Source organism: Brachycentrus maculatus, unplaced genomic scaffold (genome assembly GCF_059751285.1).
Source record: "Brachycentrus maculatus isolate JH-2025_06_01 unplaced genomic scaffold, ASM5975128v1 h1tg000370l, whole genome shotgun sequence".
In the NCBI taxonomy this organism is placed as follows: domain Eukaryota; kingdom Metazoa; phylum Arthropoda; class Insecta; order Trichoptera; family Brachycentridae; genus Brachycentrus; species Brachycentrus maculatus.
In genome coordinates, this window is record NW_028281119.1 from 1,321,583 (window position 1) to 1,344,256 (window position 22,674).

Genomic DNA, 22,674 nt, shown 5'->3' on the forward strand with positions numbered 1-22,674 from the left:
TAAAGTGAATTAATAATTCTCCTGTTAGATTCTAGGTGCGGGGTGTCGCTAGGTTTATTACTATCCTTGCAAATGAAACTGTTCTCTTCATAGGCCGTTCTCTTCATGGTGGTTCTCCCCTAAATATGCAAACGATAAAGTGAGCTTATACCTAAAAAAAAAACATGATATTTTCATTAGGAAGCGCAACTTTTATTTTAAGTTTTATAAAAAAAAAAAATATTTTTAACAACCAAAATTATTTGATACAATTGAACTTATGAAAAAGTGTCGAAACGATAGCTCTATTTGATGCGTTTCATTTAAAAATAGCATTGATTATACTCATTATTCGTCGTATTCTGAAATCTTGTTTAAAATTTAAGCTAGTAAGTCTAATGTTGCATGCTTTTTTATCAATTTATTTTAAAACTATTCAAAATTTTTTTCTTTGTCATGTCATCTAAGGGAGAGAATGCAGTATTTTTGTTTATAAAAGCACACATATGTACATATATGTGTACGAAGGGGATATAAACTGAGAGCCAAATAACTCATTGAGAGAAAATTGAACCCACGATAGGATATCCTGCTTCCAGTCGGTGCTGGTAATGGATTATAATAAAATAATTATGTGAATGATAAAACTGTTTAGGTCTGTGATAAATGTGTGTGTGGAATCTCTGAGGGTGATACATTCAGTACGCAAAGTGACGATGTTATCTATTTATTATAATTTAGTAAAAACAAAAAAGAAGAAAACGAGCTACTTTATCTACCTGTGTATTTTCGACTAATCAGAAATAAATATGCCTACAAAAGCTTTACACCTTAATTTTATTTTCCGAGTTACGATATAAGTACCGACGTGTAATATAAGAGTCTGAAGTTAGTTTAAGGTTGCCATTAAAAAAAAAGCTTTTTTTAACATTAAAAAAAAATAAAATCAAAGAATAAGATGGCATAAGGTTAAGCGTAAATATTTTAGATGATCCGTTGTATTGATCTATGCATTTTAAAATTAAGATCGCAGTGTACAGTAAAATTATTTTGCAACTGATCATATTTACTAGAGTTGTACTTCATCAAAATGAGAGTTGAAATAAATCTTAACGTAAGATTTATAATAAAAAATACGAATGAATAAGTTACAAACCATTCATTTGGAGATGCAATTAAACCAGATACTAATTTTCCAAAGCAGTATCTGCTAATTTACAATCAATATTTATCGCCATGATATAGTATATTCGGTATTATTGCTAAAAGATAATGAAAAAAGAAATTGTGACAATTGAATAGTCGAGATAACGTTTCGAAGACATCGAAAAGAATTAGTTATTGGAAAAAAGATATGAAATCTAGTATTAACTCCATCATTCATTATAACATTGATATGCTTGTAAGCGCCTTCACGTATTAATATATGTACACAAATGCGCATTGTAATAAATATCGATAATCCACAGTAATTGATATAACAATCTCTAATAACACATTCATATATATTCAATTTTATATCACGTATTGAAAATACTTTTTATTATATGGTTTTCGTTTTTTATACAGATAAATATATGATAAGTTACACGTGTTATAGTTAATAAATAAATCAATATAACGATTGAAATGGTTTATTTTTCATTGTGTCATAAACTGGTTTAAGTGATCACTTAACACACGTGTAACATTCACCAATTCTACCCATGATTGACAACCACACTACTCAAATTCTTGGAACTTCTATATACATGGTTCAATTTTGAAACATAGTTGAATCACTAGAATTTCACTAGAGACATATATTGGTGAGATGAAAGAAGCTTTTTATTGAACAGAAACTCTTTCATTTGTATGTAGGGTCCGAATTCAGGATTATAATCACATACACGAGAAACGCTAGAAATTTTCATTTTTATTATTTAAGCTTGTAATTTGACTAATAAATTTATTTACAACATTTTGAGTGTGTCCAAATACTTCTTAAAAAATCTGGATTATCTCCAATTACGGGAGTTTTTTTAATAAATAACTCCTATAATTGGAGATAATCCAGATATGTGAATAAGTATTTGGACACACTAAAAATGTTGTAAATAAAGTTTCCCAATCAACTCTAACTACCGATGCGAGAGGTCGCACGCGCATCAGGAATTTGTTTCCTTAAAAGGACGACGACTTTTATAATTTGATAGGAAATGCATATTTTAATGTACCTACAGTTATTCGAATGTCTCCAGTAATTTTCCCATACGGGGCTATTATGTTAAACACGTTCCTTGATTTTGGGAACTGCCATTCTTCGTACCAACTGGCCATTGATGGTGTCGGAGATATTGTGAAACGAGACAAGTTTCTCAATAACCATTACAAGCGGCTAGCTGTGAAAATATAACATACCTACTGGCGAGTATGAGGAGAACTTTACTCGTACTTGAAAAATTAAATTAAATACTACCTAATGGTATTTGTAAAAATGTGGAGATTCCGAAAGATGGCATTTTATAGAGTTATTTATTAATTTTTTTGACATCTCAAAATAGATGAAGATTACTATGGAAGTCTGGGCGTTTACAGGGCTTACGACCGCTGGTTTAAGTGATCACTTTTGTGATTTTGTTGTTCACAAAACAACCCCCACACGAACTTCATATAATTCCACATCCTCGTTAAACCCCGTCTTCAGCAGAACCAATTAATTTTCACGTAAAATTTATCAAAAAAAAAATTATGAGGCGAATGTAGTTGGAAAAAGAAGCAGAGGACGACCGAGGAAAACTTGGCGCAATCAGGTATGTCAAATACTTGAAAGCGGCCGGGTCAGGAGTCGTAATAATCGTCGGGTATGTATGAGGAGATGCATGAATGTAGAAGAGGCAAAGAATGTTTGCAAAGACAGAGTGGTGTGGCGTTCGATTCTCTCTGCCTAACCCTTCGGGGAAGCGGCGTGATGGTTAGTTAGTTTTTTTTTAAGTTTATCAGCAAAAGGGAAATGATCACACTTAGATGAAGAAGAATATGGAAGTCACACTGTAACATTTACCATTCTACCCATGATTGACAACCAAACTACTCAATTTTCAGAACCCCTAAACGTATTGATCAAACTCGTGACACAGTTCACGTGAGTTCACCACCGACATCTATGTTGGAAAAGGGAAAGCTTTTATTAAGAAAATATTTATTATCAAACAATACAAATATGATATCCTATTTTGACGATGTATGCGACCCCGAATGTCCTAGTCCAGTGGTAAGCAAACCGCGGCTCGCGAGCCGATGCGGTTCTCTGGCCCCTTGAGTGCGCCTTAGCCACAAATGTGCGCGAGCCACATCATGTTTTTTGGAAGATATGATGGTTTCTTAACGTTTTAAATTTCAAAGTTTTATTTTGTACCACTATTAATTTTTTTTATTATGACACGTGTTTCGATGCATTCCGCGTCATTTTCAAACAATACGGAATGCGTAGAAATATGTGTCACAATAGATTTTAAGAAATAGTGGTTTTTACAAAGTAAAACTTTTATTACAAATGGATAGATATTAGCACAAAGTGACTGCCGAATCAATTATTATGATTTTTTAACACTTGGAATAGTATGTATTCTGAATGGGCCATTATCAAAAATTGTAATAAAGTTGTGGTAGAGTGGGCTCGAACCTAGAAACTCTGATTAAAAGTCTGCAACACTAACTACGGGACAACAACCCGACATATTTTGCATACTAAATTTGACAAGGCTTACTTTAAGTTTGATATAAGACCACCGAGGAGAACGTATGGTGTTCATTTCCATACAACGTTTCTGTAGGAACATCTAGACACCTTTCCTTATGGATCGGTACACAAGATAGGTTATGCATTCAAATGTTCAATTAATTATTCAAGCTGGCAAAGGCTCTTTTATTGGAATGTTAATTTAGCGCCGAGCAATGGCCGACCTGCGTAGGAGATGAATGCGTAGATAAGATATGCTCACAGATTATCTGTACGCGGCGTGTATACTTCAGTGAATCTTAAAATTCAATAATAAAAAAACGGTAATTTATACATGGAAGACATCCAAGCCTTTTTGAGTTAAATAAAAAAAAATACTTTAACCTTTTTATCGCGTTTGAACTCGCTTAAAATCACATCTAGTACCTACCTTTAACCCATTGCAAATGTCGATTGTGAATCGTAGCAGTAAAAATATATAAATACAGTTTTGTCCAATATTTATGCAGGTACTTATGTGCATTAAAAAAATCGACAAACTGCTAAAAGTTGGTAAAAGTATCCAAATTTCAGTCAAATAAAAAAATAGCGTTGAAATATACCATGTGAATATTTAGCTATTAGTATAAATATATATCTGGATAAATTCAATTAATTCAATTAAATTCAATTAAAAAAAAACAATTAAATTTGTTATTTTTCATCGTGCATTACTTCAGAGATTTTTTATGCATTATGGCTAAGCATCATATAATACGACTTTTTATCAAGTCATGATACCATCATGACTTGATAAAAAGTTGTTTAATTTAAAATAATTAACACAGAAATAAACATTAAAAAAGGTTCAGTATTTTTAAGCAATCACATTCATTGCTAATTTAAAAATTGTCGGAATATTTTTTACTAAAAATGTTAACATGGCCGTAGAATTTATTTTTTACTATGGTGTGTTCCCAGAGCTTAATTCACTGTACAACTCGAATGTTTGAAATGCTTTTTCATATATTTCAGATAATCTTTATTGATTAAATCATTATTAATATTTTTTTCTCGTCATTTATTATTAATTGCTGCAAGTTTGGTAGTTACATTACCCCAATCTAAATGTGGTCCGTAGGGTAGTGAGTAATGGATCGACAAAGGGGATAATTTGCCTGCATAATCACGCATGGTTGTGATGTAAGTAGGTACTTCACGGACGGACATTATGTATGTATTGTACGATAATGTCTCCATAAGAATATTATTCCCAAAGGTAAATAAAAGGGAGAAATTTTATGTGCCGGAAATTCCACAAAGGTGAGCGAATACAATATCCTAAATATTATTCATGAAGATTATGAAAGCTTCGTGTGTTTGGTATGTGTATTAGATAATATTGTATTAAGGAAATGTGTTTTTAGAACTATGTAATCTAGGAAATACACTAAATTGCTCATTCATAATCCAATTCATTTATTAAATTGAACGATTGTATACTTCAATTACAGATTTGCGAAAGCATATTTATTTTATGGAAAACATTTAATTTATTTATAGATTTAGCGTTGAATTTTTAGAACTCCATTTTGATTTACATATAATGTCAAAATCAAACACTGATTTAAAGAGTCTACTAAATTGTATTTTATTGTTAAAAATACATAAAAATAAAATTTGTGAAAATTGTTTCGCCTTGTAATGGGACATTAGTTTGAAAATGCCATAACAAGGTGAAAAAATTATCACAAACTTTATTTCGATGTATTTTTAACAATAAAATACAATTTAATAGACTCAGTTCAATAGACACAATTTAAAATCAGTGTTTGATTTTAACATTTAATATATAAATATTTAATTGTTTATTTCATCAGGTAGGTAAATTGTTTGAAAAGCAAACGCCTCTCTGGCGTCTCAATTAGCACGGCTGTATCCATTCGACGTTACAGTAGGCGATATTACGCAAGTAACAACATTATACAGAGTTTGCGGTTCGAACCCCGCGGACATTGTCCTCCTTGAAAGTGACAAAATTAACAAGCATATTAAGTCTCAGAGGTGAGCCTCAACTGCGGAGAATTACAAACAGGAAGTTTTCAGTCATTCTACTCCTCTCATTTCCCTCTGAGCACAACTGCAATAAACTATGGAGCGAGCTAGGGGCTGAGCGATACTATGAACAGGCCTGCGGGTAGAAAATCCTCAGTGCACGGATGCTTGGCTCCGTCTTGGTTTCGTCTTTGAGAGGAATTATTGATGAGGTGCCGCGGTTTGAACGGAGCCTGCGCTTCGGGAACAACTTTCATGGAGGTGTGAATAATTGAAGAGATAGGACATTGTTCCGCTTGAAGCAAAGGAAAGCAATAAAGATGGATTGTTGGACGCGAGCCGAGGATGGAGTATGATTTGTGGAGGCAGTGTTTTACTTGTGTATTTATAGCGGCAATATCCAACTGTGTATTCAAACTATAATATACACACTTATATTGTTTCTTCTTAAAGCAATTCCTCCAAGGAATATCAAAGTTATTTTTTTTAAATAACCTTTAACATACTTAAATCACGATCAAAACATAATCAAATACACATTGCTTCTTCTTTATTAAAATATTGTAGTCAAAAATACCCTTATTAACATATTATTAACATATAAAAAATAGAAAAAAGATAAATTAAATAAAAAATGTCCAGTAAAAATACAATGTATGTTTACAGGTTGACATAATAAATAAATAATATGTATAATAAATAATAATAACAATAGATTTATATTATCCACTGACACTTCGTGATGGAATTGCATATTTAATTTATTATTAGATTAAAACCAATATTTTTAGCTTTTTTAGCGTGCTTTCAATACAAAAAAACCTTTATAAAAAATATTTTTAATATCATACAATACTTAAATTCACTCAAATTAAATTAATTTCTCATAAAATTATATCAAATCATGGTTATCAACTCTTGCCTTCTTTTATATATAACATAACAATTTGTATAGCCTCTCACCAGTCTGATGATGTCGGTAACGACGAAACCCGGTCGCTGGTCAAATAAAAAAGTGGAAAAGCTAAAAATATTGGTTTTAATCTAATAATAAATTAATAATAACAATATTTGAATTTAGCTTAAAAAATAAGAGATTACACGTTGATTTCGTCACAGCTAAATATTTTTCACCAATAATAATGATACGAGGGTAGGCAGAGAGGATAGAACGCCACACTCTTCTGTCCTGACATACACTCCTCGCTTCCTTCATATCCATACTATCTATCTAGCCGTACATGCCCTCTGATTACGCAGACTATTGACTCCACCAGATTTTAGGTTCTGATTGATCTGATCGTGCCAAGTAGACCTGCTATCTGGGAATTGGACGAATTTACCATGCAGCTCCTCTTGAACCACAACTTCTATAATAACTAAGAGACGACAGATATTATAAAGTATTTTTTACGAGTATTAATCAAGCAATTCCCATGACTTCACTTTATGGATAAATGAAAATAACAAACAAAAAAATACGACAGATTTTCAAAGCTTCTGAGTTGAAATAAATAAAGTTTCACAATCAACAAGCTTTCTAATAGATTTATATTATCCACTGACACTTCGTGATGGAATTGCATTTTTAATATATTATTAGATTAAAACCAATATTTTTAGCTTTTCCACTTTATTTTTATTTGACCAGCGACCGGGTTTCGTCGTTACCGACATCATCAGACTGGTCTGATGATGTCGGTAACCAGTCTGATGATGTCGGTAACGACGAAACCCGGTCGCTGGTCAAATAAAAATAAAGTGGAAAAGCTAAAAATATTGGTCTTAATCTAATAATATATTAACAAGCTTTCTGATATTTTATTTTTTAAACCGTTTTACAAGTGCACATATGAAATAACATGGCGTGTTTTAAATTAATCTACGTTAATGCATAATAAATGGCTGACGCATTCAAGGATATGGGGGTACACGGGCACAAAGCTAGCAACCGAGAATCAATATTACTGGTAAACACAAGAATGCGCCCTTTTAAAGCGGCAGCGTCAATAACTAGGGGTGCATTGTTTTATTGATCTAATCCGGAAACATTTCCGACTAACGAATATAATTGTGGCTGCCCCAACGCAAAACAAAGTATCTGACAATGAGAAGAAAACTCATTTTTTAATCTTTATTTTATTTCTGGGTTATGGTTAGGGCGGATAATTAAAAAAATATCAATATAAAAAAAACATATTTGGCATATTCTATAAAAAAAATGATAAAAAAGAGTTGTTTCCAGGGTAAAAAAATATTTGGAAACGTTTTTCCTAGTGCTATAATATATATTATTATTATTCATTATTGATAACAGATTATAAAATTCTTTAATTAAACGCTATTTCAATAAAATACTATATAATGCGATTAGAGAAGAATAATAATAATAAAACCTTTATCCGCACCCCAATGGTGCATAGGGCACTGTGTCATATAAACGCAGTGTTATCTTGATCGTTTACACATGAAGGAAGGGTGATCAGCCCTCCGCTTCAGGTACCAGTCCATGGTAATATTGAATAAATATTACAGTGAAAAAATCACTTATATTTATTTTACCCCCCTTGGTAATCGAACCCGGGACCTCCAGAACGGTAGCCGAGCGTGCTGACCATTACACTATGGAGGCGGACAAACGTTATTTCAATAAAATACTATATAATGCGATTAGAGAATGTGATTCTAAATAAAATGTTTTATATAATTATGGTATGTTTCCTTCGTAAATGATGCATTTTTAAATTAAAATGCATTACATTGTTTTGAAGCGAAAAAATATAAACCGTCAGAAATATAACATAATATTTCTTTCTCAACTTAATTTTCTATTATGTGAGATGATTGGCTGAGCTATGGGGCGGCAAATTATTTGCAGCCCTTACTTAGTTTCAGTTTAAAATCAAGTAAATATTGATATTGTTTCGACAATATGTAAAGCGACTAATCTTTTTTTTTTTTAAATTAGTCGCTGTAAAAAAGTGATTTTTAAAAAGAGTTTAACACGTTGATTGCCGACCTGAAAAGCTGGATTTCAGGAGACTACTATATTACTTTGTAAAGTGTGTCTTTATTTTAATATTATTTAAGTAGGTTTAACATGGTAACGCGTGATCGGCCATCGGCTGACGGGCCGGATCACGCGTATACGCGTGACCGGCAATCAACGTGTTAAGTATGTACGTACTAATACAAGTATATGAATGCATGTATATACAAACATTTCAGTTATCCTTGTTGGCAAACTGTAAAGTAAGGATTGAGGCACGCACTATTCCTAATCTCCACTTATCCACCACATTCCCAACTTACGTGTATACGGACAGTAATTTGGTATACGGGAAGCGGACAGCTTCTGAATGCAACACATTACTATATATTTAACATAATTGCATTATCTGATGTGGATAAACGCCGCAAACCGAGACAAGAAAACAGGAAGTGAAGTGCATAATTTGCCCAAAAGTATAACACGAAAATGATATTACCAACCCATAAATAATATGCTTACTCGTATACGAGCTAGATATAGAATAACCACAGGCCATGCAAGAATGTATTCAATATTATATTACACTTATTGTTGTATATCTTACGCAACATCAAAACGAATTCGAACGTAACAATGGTCACATTGAAAGTCCACATTCACATCTGTAAATTTTTAATACTCGCAATAAATTATTTTTTCAATCGAGAGTTCGTGTTTTTAATTATAACAAAATATGACTTTAATGATATGGTTATATTGGTGAAATAGTGTTTTATTTTTATTGCAAACATAAGAGAAATTTACAGATGTAATCAAAACAATTCGATCAATGTGAGTATGTACAATGATTATTCCAGTGATTTTAATGATTTATTTACTAATAGTTTCTTTTAAACAATAAAGCAATAATTTTAAAACAGTTGTCACAAAAATAAAAGGGAATAGACCCAAACATTAGATTTCTTGCGATGGATTTTAACCTAATGTCACGTTGCATAACATATGGGGGTGAAATACGCCATATAAGAATACACCAAAAAGAAAATTCTCGTATAAGTATTATGTAAATATTTGAGGCAAAAAATAGGATTAGAAATATAGATTGATATAAAATGCATAATTATTTCATAGACACCAAATTCCAGCTGGCGACTGAGTTTGTTGTATCGATGGGAGTCTAAAGGTTTCAGGATTACAATACTATATGTAGAAATGCAAGGTAATGGTTAGGGGTTGCAGGCTGCCATGCGATGCGATGCTTAGTGTGAATTTATACTAAAAACTGACTTGCTGGTAGTGCTGAGTTACATTTATTATTTTAAGTGGCATTTATTTAGCAGAATTCTATATATTTATTATTTATAAAGAAAAACAAAACTCTGAAATTATTTTTATTTCAGTAAAAAGCATTTAACATTATTGTGGGGGCACGTTTTAAACTAGAAAAAATGTTTTTAAATAACCTTACAAGACATCCGTTTTTGGAAAATCATAAAAACCTTTTAGTATTTTTTCTTCGAATACAACAGATTTCCCAATTTTATACTTCAAATCGTGTACATATATGTTTTTGAGAAGGCAAAAAATATTTTTAATTTAACATATTAGTTTTGATAATATTACGGGTATATGTTCAGATCATAGATAAAAAAAATACAAATTCGTTATCTACAATTCGTAGATAATTTAAAAATTATTTCTGAACTTTTATTTCTTACGGCTTTGGTATTTTGTAACCGGTTGTCGATCCGTATAATCAAGAACTTAATATCAATGTTTTTAATTTCATTTAAAAATTGGTATTTGTTTATTTTTCTGAATAAAACTAAGTTATATTTATCCACAATACGCAGTCACGCGTTTGTAACAAATACCCCACCATCAGCTCCGAATAAAAGGTAAAACGTCTTTGTAAAACGCGCCCGCGATACATTCAGCACTTAGCGGCGTGTCAGCTTTCAGAATGAGTTCCCACTTTCGTTATACATCGGACCTACCCGGTACCAAGTAGCCACCTACGCAGGGGGTGGCATGGGGTGGTTAGTAACAGGTGTTAAGGTGACCGTAGAGGTCGCAGTGTCGTCATGGGCACCGTACGGCGGCAGCGAAAAGCGGCGAATAGGCAACAAAAAAGCTTACATATAAAATAATAATAAGCAAAAAATACACAATATGTAAAATATAAAAAAAAACAGTGCGTAGAAATTGTGGAAACCGTCAAATGTATACTATTTTGCAGAAATAAAACAAATCATGTGGTGAATTTTGCATTATTACAAAGAAAAGGTGATTTCGACAGAGTTTTCTTATCAAATATTTTTAACCACAGTTTTTACTCACTAATTCACGAGGTAGTAAGCATTTTATGATATAAAAATGTTATAAAAATATTGGTAAGTAAATAGTTAGATATGAAATACAAATAATAATTTTACTAATATATTATGTATGGCTATATAATGCAGTGAATGTACATAGCATGGCGTCGAATTAATGTTGTGTTGTCTTGGTCTTTAATTATGTATATATAAATATATATTACTTTTTTTTTTAAACAAAGACTTAAACCCAGAATTTTTATGAGAAATAATGTTTTATAATAACAGATTATACTCCTAATTATGAGAACTCGATATTAATAAAACTCACTATTTTCTCTCATTCTCTCAATTTATACAAAAAAAACTTTTCCCCAGGAAATCATCACTTATGTTTCTCTTAGAATACTAGTACATATGCGGTGTTTTCTCTAGGGTGATGTGACAATGTACGGCAATCAATTTTGTCCAAGCTCTCTTAAAATGCGAACTGGATGGAAAGAATACTGGTCCAGAAAGTTAGCACGAAAAGAGAGAATTTTGAAGAAATAGCAATTAGAAGTGAGTAGATTATATAAACTGGGCTTGTAGACGGATATATTATAAAACTGTGTGGGTTAAAAGTTGAGCTTTGTAGTATTTACGTGCTATCGAAGTTTGAGAAAAGTTTTCCTCGCGCAAACAATTTCGGTAAGGGTTCCATTTCAAATTTGGTTCGAGTTCTCGAAATTTACTTTTATGTAAGTTTCGATTTGAGTCCCACAAGATAAGGTTTTTTTGTTGGTGTTCACAAGTCAAGGTATTATTATATTATACAATGAATAAGTTCAGTGTTACATAAAATTTCAAATTTATTAATAATTTAACAATAACCATTTTTATACATGTTACTTTTACACACATAAAAAATATAATTAAAATGTAACTTTGTTTTAAAATCATTATAAATATTTTATTATAATTTAATTATAATGTCTACCGGTTTCGAAGCTAACCGCTTCTTTATCAAGACTGATTAATACTAATAAAAAAAACTAAAAAAATATTCAACCAAGAAAACGCCGCGTTGATCAATCGCTAGAAGTTCGAACAATGACATAGTAACGTGCTGGTGATGAACGTTTTACTTTACGTTTTAAATTACTTAGTAAAACACGTTATAGAATTGCCATTAATTTAGTGTGTTCAAGTTAAATAAAATGTTAAAAAAGCCTTCAATAACTACACCTTTAAAATACAACGAATATAAATTAATTATTTGAAAAACTTTAATTATACTACAATACGAAAAAGACAATTAATTCGAAACGAGATGTTTATCTATTGCTAACATTTTCTGAAATTACGAATTACCTGCAAAGATTGAATGAAAGTTTTGAACGAATGTTTTAAAATAAATACGACTTCCTATTTTATGTTTTTCATTATTTGAACTCAGTTTTATTCTTCCTGATAATTTTTTCCAAGAAATGCGTTATATTCATTGAAGGAATCAGATAAATTACATAGATTATTCAGAAATAATAAAAATTAAAAAGTTAAATCGAAGGACACCTTAATTAACAGCGTGTACCTCTTTTTTAAAAATTGATTTGATATTATATCAACATATTTATGGATCTTTTATGCGTATTTTTAAGATAAGATCACATTATAATCTTAAGTTTTCAGAGACGCTTGGCGGCGTTAACTTTATATTTTATTGAAACTTTTATGAATACGGTTGGTTATTTTATGACTTGTAATGATAGCCGATGAACATTTCTATTATATAAAACTCAGTTAATTATTAACATATTCATAAAATTGACATTCAGGTAAGCTAAACATATTTTTTTATACAAAATATTATAGAGCTTATTTCATTTTATACTATACTATTTTTACTATCTTATACTTTTGACTATTTTATAATAATATAATAATATAATAAAACAGTATCATGCATATATACACACAAATGTATTTGGTAATCATAAAATATTCTCGTTTTTAGCTATAAATAAAATTATTTAATGAATTTCCAAACATAACTTCTTTTAACCTTGAAGATTATGTTATTTGCCTTGGGTGAACGGTATTCCATATATCATTAATCAAATAAAACAATAAACATTGAGTGTAAGTCCCTCTCCAAGCCACAATAGCTCAGTCTCTTTTTTGGAGAGGCACAATGAAATTAAAGTTATAAGTTTGCCAAATCACTCACTCCTTTGAAGAACGTCATAAATCAAAAATCGTCAATTTTCAGTGTGCATGTTTTCGGAATGCCCAGAAAATGTACTATATACCAGCAAAAGAGGCATATTTTTAACTTAATATTTACCCGCTACAGGGCAAAAAGTGTTGTTTTTGCATTTTGAAAAAAAGGTATTGTTTTATAATTTTTTTAAATTTACTAAATATTTTTCAAATGGAGAAAAAACCTTCAGGTTTTACCTAAAAAGATCTGTTGCACAGTAAAAAGTTCAAAAAGTGGCTTGATATTTATTTTGATACGTTGTATTATATTTTTAAACTTTAAAAACGTTCTCCTGAAAAATCAAGTTTTTCGATTTATGACGTTCTTGAAAGGAGTGAGCGATATGCATAAAATGTATGGAAATTGTATTAAAAATGTAACTTTAAAAATAATAAAAAAATTCGATGATTTCGGGAGACAGTAGTTGTCAAGTTGTTACCTTGGGCAAGGCAGCCAGGCACTGCTGCTTGACGTCCCACACGAGCAGGTCGCGCGGGAAGTGCAGGTTCTTGTGCAGGTTGAGCTCGGGCACGTGCACGCGCAGCGCCAGCCACCCTTCGGGCGGGCCCCCGCCGCCCCCGCCCCCGCCCCCGCCGCCCTCCATCGCGCTCGGAGAGCGATCACGAGCACCTCACATCTGGAAACATAATGAAAATCAATTTACAGCCCGAGTGTATTTATCTTGTTTGCTTTGAATAATAAAATAAATTTTGTTTTACAGCCCGGTAGGAAATCTCATTTCTAAAATCTGGCCCAGCTACTGAAAATGTTGGCCACCCATGATGAAAAGGAACAAATAAATTAAATAATATGAAGAAATAAGATTCATCAAATTAAATAATTTTTTTTACAAAAAAGTTTGAAAGGCTACATAAGCGTTTATTATGAAATTCAGTCTCGAAATCTCGAGCCGAAAATATTATTCATTCAGTTTGCAGTGAGCAAATTCATTAAGGAATTTTTTCTTTGCCGTTTTATTGGACTGGGGAAGCAATTTACAATTTGAATATTTTTAAAGATAAAAAATACATTTTTTCTCACAAAAATTTGAACAAAAAATATTACATTGAACGGTGTGAAGTTTTATAATCCAGCGCGGATTGATTAAATTTATTATACAATACTAAATTCAAATATTTGTAAACCGAGATATTTTAATCCCGGATTTAAGACTCAAAACACGATTCTTTGTTTCCTACCGGATTTATTGTTTTCGGAATACAATTTGACTTATAACACGATTCTTTGTTTCCTACCGGATTTATTGTTTTCGCAATACAATTTGACTTAAAACACGATTCTTTGTTTCCTACCGGATTTATTGTTTTCGGAATACAATTTGAGGATCTAAATTAATAAAAATGTAAATGTTCGTTTGTTCGAAATCTTAAATCTATTATCTTATTTGTTTCCTACCGGATTTATTGTTTTCGGAATACAATTTGAGAATCTAAATTAATAAAAATGTGAATGTTCGTTTGTTCGAAATCTTAAATCTATTATCTTATTTGTTTCCTACCGGATTTATTGTTTTCGGAATACAATTTGAGAATCTAAATTGATAAAAATGTAAATGTTCGTTTGTTCGAAATCTTAAATCTATTATCTTATTTGTTTCCTACCGGATTTATTGTTTTCGGAATACAATTTGAGAATCTAAATTAATAAAAATGTAAATGTTCGTTTGTTCGAAATCTTAAATCTATTATCTTATTTGTTTCCTACCGGATTTATTGTTTTCGGAATACAATTTGAGAATCTAAATTAATAAAAATGTAAATGTTCGTTTGTTCGAAATCTTAAATCTCCAAAAGTTATTCACCGATCGCTTTAAAATTTCGACACAAAGTTGCATAAAAAACGCGCGTATTTTATATGGTTTATCAGTAACAGGTAAACACACATTTATTTTAAAACAGTTTTAACGGCAATGGCAGCGCCAACTGTTGAACCTTACATCAAAATACGCAATATGTACCAAAAATTGTTCATCGCGGATAGCGTGCTTCTTAACAGCTGCTAAATTTAAACATATTAGAAATGTGTGCTTTCTCTTTTCTTTCTTTTCCACTCAACCAGACTGAGCCACAGCGATGTATGGCCGGGTACAGATAGTGAAAAATAAATACCGATTTCCACTATGCGATTCTAATTCTATAATCCATATTATTTACACCTATTAGATATTCAATTTCAATCACTGTTCTAATGGTCGCTTTGTTATATGTTATATTGGCATGCGTGATGATTTTGCTTCCACTTAAGGGTTTTCGGTCTCATAAAGTGTAGAAGTTATGTAATTTTCAATATGTTACCCTCGACTGGGGTTTGAAGCGATAGATACAGGTACAGAGAGCAAAATAATATCACGACCTTAATGTTTAAAAAAAATGTATTATCGCTTTTAGATTATCAATAGATGATAACAGCAAAATAGACAAATTGAAGATGAAACTGTTTTTACAAGAACGTATGTCACACTTATTAAGAATATTTTTGAAATTTGGAACATAAGGCAACAGAAAATGAATAATTTGTTTTTTGATTTTTCAATTTACCATAGATACCTTAGAATTTAAGATGTCAAACATTTTAATTCTAATTTCGAAAAAAAAAACACTTTAAATTAAAACGCATGGTACCTACTTAACAGATCTGTCAAATTTAGTCCATAGAAAAATTAATCCACATACATATCACTCACTCCTTTCAAGAATGTCATAAATCAAAAAACTTGATTTTTCAGGAGAACGTTTTTAAATTTAAAAAATATAATACAATGTATTAAAAATAAATATCAAACCACTTATTGAACTTTTATTGTGCAACAGATCTTTATAGGTAAAACCTGAAGGTTTTTTATCCATTTGAAAAATATTTAGTATATTTAAAAAAAATATTAAACAATACCTTTTCTTCAAAATGCAAAAACAACACTTTCTGCGCTGTAGCGGGTAAATATTAAGTTAAAAATATGCCTCTTTTGCTGGGATATAGTACATTTCCTGGGCATTCCGAAAACATGCACAACTGAAAATTGACGATTTTTTATTTATGACGTTCTTGAAAGGAGTGAGCTATATGTAGCATAGTTCGCAATATCGTATGGATGAATTTTCATTATTTCTCTTTGATTTTTTATTTCTCTTTATGCTATACTATTTAATCACAATACAATATTCCAATATAACTCTGTACGAATTTATTTTATTATTTTAGCCCAACACTAAAGAAATTTATAAACTCCCATGAGACCATAGATAATCCCAAGGAGCTCCAATAAGAATTTTTCTTTATTCCTTAAGCACGTACTGAATTACCCGAACTAAGTTAGAAAGTGACGGGCGAGATGTGGAAGGAATAATAAAACTTTTGTACAAAATGAAAGAAAAATTACCTCGCACAATTTTATGGACTAATTGTATTAAGCATTACGAGAGACTGGAGTTTCAACATACGATAGTTTTATTCTATTATAATATTTTATTTTAGACATTTAACTCAAATAATATGCTGTTCGGATTGAAGCATATTATGTATGTATTGTACACATGTAAAAATAAAGAAATAACGTATTACAGGGGCTTTTTTTTAATAAATAAGAAGATAAAATGACTATGAAGACATTTAAAAACGTTATTTGGAGAAAGGTTTCACAATTTATTTGAAGGTTTTGAACATTTTCATTTTAAATGTTCAGTTTTTTTGTTGTTGAAAATCTATTAAAAAATAAAACTACGTTAAATGTTAGCTGGGTTTAAAAAACATTAAGTTGCGGACTATTGATTACTGGGCCTTAAGAAATAGGATTTAAGTAAAAACACTTTAATTCTTACCGAATTATTAAAAAATAATAATGAAAGCTTTCTTAAAATTACACTCACACTCACAAGCACAAAAGAAAAACAATTTCTTATTGGAGATAATCCAGATTTGTGAACAAGTATTAGGATAAATTCAAAATTTTGTAAATAAATAAACAGGTCAAATCGTAAGCCAAAATAAATTGAAAATTACGTTTTCAAGGGTTTCCCACATATGTGAATATAATGTAGGATTCAGACCTTACAAACAAATGGAAAGAGTCTGCGCTTAATAAAAGCTTTCCTCATCCCGCCATAGATGGCTATTGTGAACTGGCGCATACTGTGTTACGAGTTTGATCAATATATCCAGAAGTTTTAAGAATTTGTGCAGTGTGGTTGTCAATAACGGGTAGAATTGGTAAAAGTTACACGTGTATCAAGTGATCACTTAACCAAGCCTAAGACAGCCGTAAGCCGTGTAAATGCCCAGACTTTCATATTCTCCTTCATCTATGTTGAGCTGTCAAAAAATAATTTGAAATCATTCTCATGATAATAATTATTACCAATTTATTATATCACTTTAGTAAGTAATTTCTTTAATGTTTTCTGCAGATACTTTGTGGTACATTTTATAAACTGTATAAAATAAAACAGCTTTGATTTTAACCACTTTTTTCTTGTTACTATTTTTCTCTAACCGGTTTCGACAAGAACCATGTCTGCATCAGGATTAAGTACAACCCTGACGATGACAAGGTTCTTGTCGAAACCGGTTGGAGAAAAAATGTTTCAATAAAAAAGTGGTTAAAAAGGATTTGTTTTGTTTTATAAATGTTTAAGTAATTGTTTTTGTGAAGCTTAAAAATATTATGCACTTTGGGATTAGCAGATTTAAAAGTTAAATCTCGTTTCTTGTCCCTCCTGTTTATCTACATTTGTAAGGATGGAATACATATTTCACTGGAAAAGCTTCTACTTGAGTTATCCCACTAACGAGAAACTGAGGATTTTGTTATTCACAAAACAACCCCCCTCACGAACTTCATATAATTCCACATCCTCGTTAAACCCCGTCTTCAGCAGAACCCATTCATTTTCAAGTAAAGTTTATCAGCAAAAGGGAAATGATCAAAAACGAATCGAGTTATTTGATACTTCTTGATGTTTTGATATCTCAACTTAGATAAAGAAGAATATGTAAGTCACACGTGTGTTATTCACCATTTTATCCATGATTGACAACCAAACTAGAAAAATTTTTGGAACTCCTATATATATTTATTTAAACTTTATAAAATTAAACAACTTAGTTTTAACCACTTTTTATTAGTACACTTTTTCTAACCGGTTTCGACAAGAACCTTGTCATCCATCATCAGGGTTTATGTACTAAAATTTAAAAACATTGAAATACTCATAATTAATTTATGTATTAATTTTAAATCAAACACAGATTTTTTGAGTCTACTAAGTTGTATTTTATTAACAAAAACACATAAAAAATTATATTGTGACAATTGTTTCGCCTTGTTAGGGCATTATCAAACGAATGACATTCATTGCATGAAGGCAAAGTGATCGGTCCAAAGGTTTTTGCATCAGTCTAAGAAGATATGAAATAAATTTGAGAATGAAAATTATCCATTTTTATTGTGACCCCCCTAGAAATCAAACCCGGTACCTCCAGCACGGTAGTTAAACACGCTTACCACTACACTACGGAGCCGGATACGTATAAATTAGGTACGCTAAAACGTTAAGGTAAACATGATTATGTCCATTTCTTATATAATATGTAAAAAAAATATCCTTGAACAACCTTGTTTAATTAGTAAAGCAGAGAAATTCTTAGGAAAGAAGATAAGAGAGTTTGAGTGACAAAAATGTTGTAATAAGATATTTGATTTGTCATATCTTATTTAGATATACGTCAAGAAAGGATTCGGAGACTAAATACAAACATAATTGTACAATGGTTTTCTGCCTTACACCCTTTTAAATGTGATTTCCTGAAAATTCAGGCACCAGTTTAAAAAAAAAAGCGTTGAAGTAGACCGTAACAAGTATTCCCAGAGGGTTGGTTTCAGCCTCCTAAAGTACTCAAGATTACTGGAGAATAAGGATTTTTCAGGTTTTAAGAATAAAAATGAAACAGGGATTTTTTTTCAAGAGGTAAAAAATGAGCAGAAGAAATGGATTTTACAGATAGAAAGACATGCAGCGATGTGTTTTATTTTAAAATATTAAACAAAATATTTTTTATTTATTGTTCCGGCATTCACTTTGTGGTAAGACGTGATGAAATAGCAAATGAAAACACTTGTTTTTTATATTATTTTTGACATCTCATCAAAGATGAAGAAGAATATGGAAGTCTGGGCATTAACCGGGCTGACGACCGTCATAGGCTGGTTTCAGTGATCACTTTACACACGCGTAACATTCACCAATTCCACCCATTATTGACAACTCAAGTGGTAAAAAGCATGTGTTTTCATTTAAAATAATTATTTGAAAATTTCAATATATAGATATTGAAATTTAAAAAAAAAGTTTTTATCGTTATCCTTATATATCTGTTGCGTATCATTCAACAATGTAGCTGTTTAACCAAAATGTACTTCAAAATGTACAAATGACATATCAGTTTCAAAAACCCAACTCTAGTATGTACTTACAAACCCGCAAATTTCAATATTTTAAAACATGGGTTGTTACAGCTGCCTCATTCATTCGTTCGTTGGTGGTTTACAAACAAGCTCTGTCAAAAGAATAAATTATGCAATACAATTTTAAATACATATCTCAGTTTTACCCGCCGCAGGGTTATTGTCTCCTGGTAAACCATTATATAGGGTCCGCCATCTAAAGTTTTTTTTTTCAACTAGTGCTTATTTCGTGAATGGTAACACTTAGCTCATGTCTGATTTGACAGATAATTAGTTTTATCCTTCCGCTGAGCGAATATGGTTGTGTATACGCTTGAACAACGCTGGGAAATATTGCGACATTACTTTGAAAATCATGGTAATGTTGCAGAATGTGTGCGAAAATTGCGTACGGTTTTTGGAAGAAGAGAAGCACCGTCAGCTCCGTATGTTCGTTATCTTGTGAAAAAAGTGAAAGAAACTGGCATCCTCATCGATAAACCAAAGCGTGAAAAGCCAAAAACAGTGCGTACACCCGAGAATATCGATGTTGTGGCAGAAAGTGTGCGTGAAGCGCCATCAACATCAATTCACCGTCGTTCTCAACAATTGAACATTTCGGAGACATCATTGAGACGAATTTTGCATAAAGACCTTGGTATGACGCCATACAAAGTCCAATTGGTTCAGGAGTTGAAGCCAACTGACCATCCAATGCGTTTTCGCTTCGCTGAGTGGGCCTGCGATCGACTTACAGAAGATGCCGATTTTGCCAAAAAAATCATCTTTTCGGATGAAGCTCATTTTGATCTTGGCGGGTATGTAAACAAGCAAAATTGTCGTATTTGGGGCACAGAAAACCCGCACGCATACATTGAAAAGCCGGTACACCCAAAACGAGTCACTGTTTGGTGCGGATTTTGGTCCAGAGGCATAATTGGGCCATTTTTCTTTGAAAATGAGCAAGGAGTGGCCGTTACAGTCAATGGCGATCGTTATCGGGCCATGTTGAACGGATTTTTGTTCACAAAAATTGAAGAGGAGGATATTGGCAACATTTGGTTTCAACAGGACGGCGCTACGTGCCACACAGCCGAAGCTACACTCGATGTTTTGCGCCCTGTTTTAAAAAAAAAAAAGTTATTTGGCGGACCCTTTATTAAAGGCGAGTGTTTTCTGATGTCAAATAAACCATCCATCCACTCACTTAACAAAAACAAATATTTGAAACGAGTGACGGAAAAGGATGTTATTCGCATATTTCAACGTCGCAGGATTCTTGGTTCATACGATGGTCAAATAAAGATGAACGTTCTCTGAAACACTAAGGTTTTGAGCAAATGTTTGTTTTGTATTGCGTCACCGAACCGAAACAAACCAAGCCTTCAATTTTTAAAAAGGAAGCGAATTATTTAAAGAGTAACCCGTGATAATTGTATTTCTTATTTATTTTCGCCTCTACAACACTGAAATAATTTAGTTGCGTCTTGTTAAGGTTGGCAGTTAGGTTGGCTATTAAACGCGAGGTTTATTGATAAAGCTATAAATATTAAAGGTACACAATACCTTTCTTCTCAGCGTGACGCCACAAGAAACTGAAATGTCTTAGAGTAATAATACAGTAGAATCTCGCCACTCGGCCGCCTCTCTATCCGTCCAACGTTTTCAAATAAAATTAAACTCGTAATATATATACGTAAATACGTTAATCTGGTATTCGGTCAAATCGCAAATTCCAACCCGCAACTTTTTGTAGAAAATTTTGCATTCTAACGTCGAACACTCGAGTAATCGACATGCGCATAGACTTTCGCTTCATCTTCTAACTCTTATCCCCACCCAATGGTGCATAGAGCACTGCATCGTATGGACGCTGTGTTATCTTGATCGTTACTTACATGAAGGCGTTAGTTAAACACGCTAACCATTACACCACGGAGAAGGACAATTATAGACTAGTTCAGTAAAAAAAATGGATTAAGAGTGCTTTAAAAAACTGGACCAAAATCCGTAATCCGGTCTAACATCATTACAGAAAATTCGGTATTCATTCAGTATGCAGTTTGTCTAAATATGAACTAAGTACGAATACCGAGGTTCATCCGTGTTATATGTTTTATAATTCTAGCAATAGAATAGCAGCGATGCCTAGTGTACCGTGCTAGGAGTCCAAGGACTAATTGGCCTGGAGATTTTGCGTTGAAATTGTCTGAAAGGAAGCCGTCCAATAAATAATCTCGCGGAATATACGAGGATGTTTTCTTATTTAAGATTTTGCGGCAAAGGAAGAAGTCGTTTATCAAAAGAAGTGACATTGCAGACGACAGTCCTGACAGTGGAGTACTTAACGACGTCCCCGCAGTTAAAGGATCTCTGATTTTATATTATCTGCTACAAACGCCGCGAGACAGTTCTACCATATAAATTTCCTAGCGCCGCGAAAACACGATTTCTTCCATACATGTTTGATGTCGCCATGTTGAATTTTAATCCGTCAGCGATAATCGATAAACGTAATCGAACTTAAGTGACGTCTTTTCCTTATAATTTCTGAGAAACATTACTTAAGTAACGTATTGACATTCCAAAGAGTGCAATGCTAATGGGTAATTTCGACACAATCATCAAATAAAGTCGGATTTACAGAACACGCAAAAAGTTTTTTTATACCACGTGATTAGGCGTCATAAGTATTAAACTTGTCTTCTATGAAATGTATTTTTTTAAATGGATGTAACTAATACTGAACTGTTCAAACACCAAAAAATATAAATTGGTTTTTATTTTGCAGAATTTCATAAAGTATTTTTATTTTGAAAAATATAATCAAAGATTTTAAAAAGTTAAAAGTAATTTTTCAATTGCTTTATAATAATATTGTCACACTATAAATTAGATGTTTTATTCTGGTTACGATATGCTTCTCCAAAA

At 31.8% G+C, this 22,674-nt stretch overlaps 1 protein-coding gene across 6 annotated transcripts in view; it reads right to left on the bottom strand.

Annotated features, from left to right (window-relative positions):
- The window catches only part of Prosap (SH3 and multiple ankyrin repeat domains prosap), a 172,164-nt gene that overhangs the window by 31,005 nt on the left and 118,485 nt on the right, over nt 1–22,674 (bottom strand). For all 6 annotated transcript variants that reach the window (XM_088270091.1, XM_088270094.1, XM_088270093.1 and 3 more), the window contains one exon: nt 13,726–13,923. In XM_088270091.1, the coding sequence (XP_088126217.1) occupies nt 13,726–13,890 (165 nt within the window). In that variant the 5' untranslated portion in view covers nt 13,891–13,923. The remainder of the gene's footprint in view (nt 1–13,725; nt 13,924–22,674) is intronic.